Source organism: Cynoglossus semilaevis, chromosome 2 (genome assembly GCF_000523025.1).
Source record: "Cynoglossus semilaevis isolate Cse_v1.0 chromosome 2, Cse_v1.0, whole genome shotgun sequence".
NCBI classification, from domain to species: Eukaryota; Metazoa; Chordata; class Actinopteri; order Pleuronectiformes; family Cynoglossidae; genus Cynoglossus; species Cynoglossus semilaevis.
The window spans coordinates 17,801,194-17,803,988 of NC_024308.1; the positions used below are offsets into that span (position 1 = coordinate 17,801,194).

At 48.4% G+C, this 2,795-nt stretch overlaps 1 protein-coding gene across 1 annotated transcript in view; it reads right to left on the reverse strand.

The window, feature by feature from the left end:
- The window catches only part of onecut3a (one cut homeobox 3a), a 17,543-nt gene that overhangs the window by 12,151 nt on the left and 2,597 nt on the right, over positions 1–2,795 (reverse strand). Inside the window, exon 2 of the mRNA XM_025053762.1 lies at positions 2,009–2,790. Coding sequence (XP_024909530.1) covers positions 2,009–2,790 — 782 coding nt within the window. The remainder of the gene's footprint in view (positions 1–2,008; positions 2,791–2,795) is intronic.

Consider the following 2,795-nt stretch of genomic DNA (forward strand, 5'->3'; position numbering starts at 1 on the left):
AGCACAATGGGCAGAAAGGCGGACATGTCTGTGCCCTCGTTCTACTGGGTGATGTTAAGCGTGAAGGACAAACATTCCCCCCAAACAAGCTGTGTTTTTCGTTTCAGGGCTGGTTTGTCGTGTGTGTGTGTGTGTGTGTGTGTGCAGACACTGGCATTTCACATTAGCTAAGCAGGGCGGCTGCATTGATTTGTGTGACTGTGATGAATTTGGAATAGTAATTTGAATTTATTGATTGATGTGGGCGACCGAGTATGGCCCAGCCTCACTTTCAGGACCACCCCTCCTCTCCTCCTCCCCTCCTCCCACTCTCCATCCCACATGCGGACAGCGGGTAATGACGATTTTAAATGCAATAAGTAAAATGTTGACCCGTGCATTTACATGCAAGCATTCGTCATTTCGGGCAGATTAATACGGAATAAACAGCACTAGCAGAAAACAAGTCGTTTGTTAAAATAAAAACGGACATGTTGCAAATGTGTGATTGAAAATGTTTAAATACATGGAGCTTTTTTTTTTTTAATTTCCTGCAACTGGGCAAATCTATGTAATCGCATTCAGACGCGCGCACGCGCTCCTTTGGGCCTTAACACACCAAAATATACAGTAGAACATGCACTGTATATAGTGAGCCACACTAACATGTGAGCAGACCTGGGTGGAGGTGCTGCTGTGTGTGGGGTGTACACTGATGCCGGGTGTGGAAGATATAAAACCCCTCGGCCTAATTAGCTTTAACAGCAGTGGCACTTAAGGAGACAATTGTGGAGTGTTTAAATCTTTATTTACCAGAACCCCACTAAATGCGCAAAGGAACAATTTACATGCCATTAAGTGCTTTTCAATAGGGCATTGACTGGAACTAAAATATGCCACTATATCTGCTTAATTGAACCGTTCTCTGAAATACGACACAGAAGAGCTGATTGACGTCTGGGCGAACGGTGGGTCTGAACAGCGGCCTTTATACAAACATCGATGAGAGGGGACACCTCTCTCTCTCTCTCCCTCTCTCTCTCACACACATCTCTGTTTTAACCCTATTGCCACGATTTCATTTACGTCCTGTTAAACAGGCTGTAAGTGTTAAAGGGTTTAAAGGGGGGCGTGGTGTGGGTCCACATAACAGTTAGTTGGATAATATTTAAGGACCACAGAGATAACCCATTCAGAAGCCCAGAACGTTGTGATTGCCTGTGTTGGAGGAACACATTGTGTTACAGATGATGTCTGATTAAAAAAGAGGGGATGTTGTATTTATACTATCTCAGCAGTGGGGGAAACTGTGGGGGAAACCGGCCCCAAACTCTCTTCTTGGAGACATGATATCGCAGAGTACATGTGGGAGATAATAGAGGCCAGAGAAAGACGCATCTGTTTGTGTCTCTCTCGGATCCAAATCGATCATTTATTAGTGTGCTACTCTGAAAGAGGACCCCTGGACCTGGAGTATCGATTCATGGGGGGTCTTGCTCACCATATTCCTTGGCCTGGCCTTAGAAAACCGTCGTTTACGAGAAGTGTCATAAAATGATATTAGTTTTGATTTGAACAAATTAAATTGGGGTCATGTCTTAAAACTAAAAACAATGGTTTGAGAACACCAACAAATATCCTCGTCGTTTCCTTTTGTTTGGTCTCCTTTGTTTGTTGTTGAATTAATTTAGAAGACCAGTACACCGGGATGTGTGTGTGTGTGTGTGTGTGTGTGTGTGTTTAGCGAGCGTAAAACAGAACGTTTAGGTAAAGTTGCATTTGTACGTCACGGCCGCCGCTGTTTTGTTTATAGAACCTTCCCTGATACACAGCATGGATCTCAGCATCAATCAAAATATAGATTAGCCAAAACATTTAACACAACAACTGTCACTATGAAGTTTTACCCGATATAATCGACTAATAACTTCTAGTAATGTCTGTTTGAGCAGGTATTGACAGTCTCGCCACATTGACTTCAAATTGATCCCTCCACATCACTCGGGTTCGGCGCTGTCTCCTCACTCACCTGCGAGCCTGAGCGCTGACATCCTCTGGAACTCGGGCTCCTGCAGCCACTTCCACATCCTCCTGAAGGTCTCCCGGCCAGACTTGAGTTTACTCCACGGTTTAGGGTTCCGCAGCAGGTCTGACAGAGTTCCCTGGGACCGGCACAAGATCCTTTGAGCGAAGATGGCTTGGGGGATGCTGTAACGCTTCAACTCTGCTGTTATTCGCTGTGCCACCTCTTTGGTGTTTATCTCCTCCACCTGCCCTGACCCTGCTCCCTGCCCGCCTCCCACCACCGTCTGCCTGTCCCTGTCTGACAGCATGGACCCGTTTGCCTGAGAGTGCGGATGGCTGTGATGATGTATGCCGTTCAAGGAGCTCATGAGCCCGGCACCGTGGCCACCGAGACCCCGGGCCAGGTGCTCTTCGCCCCGGGACAGCATGGCTGCGTGGGACTCAAAGCCCCCCGAGGAGAGCATCTTATCGTTGGAGAGATGAGCCCCTGCAGGGCCGTAGGCGCTGAGAGTCTGCTGGGAGCTGTGCAAAGACCCCAGACCGTTTGACAGAGGGGACAGAGGCTGCCCCATGCCGGACATATCTTTAGGATAGTGGCCATAAAGGTTACCCATAGACGCGAGACTTCGGTCGTCCCTCATTAGGGTAAAGCTGCCGCTGACGTTCCCGGCAGTGAGTCGCTGGTGGGCCGGATGATGGTGAGCATGTGGGTGTGGATGGTGAAATTTCTCCGACACAGTGGATATGGGGGGCAGGTGTTGCAGCGGCGTCAGCGGCGTGTAGGGGCTGCC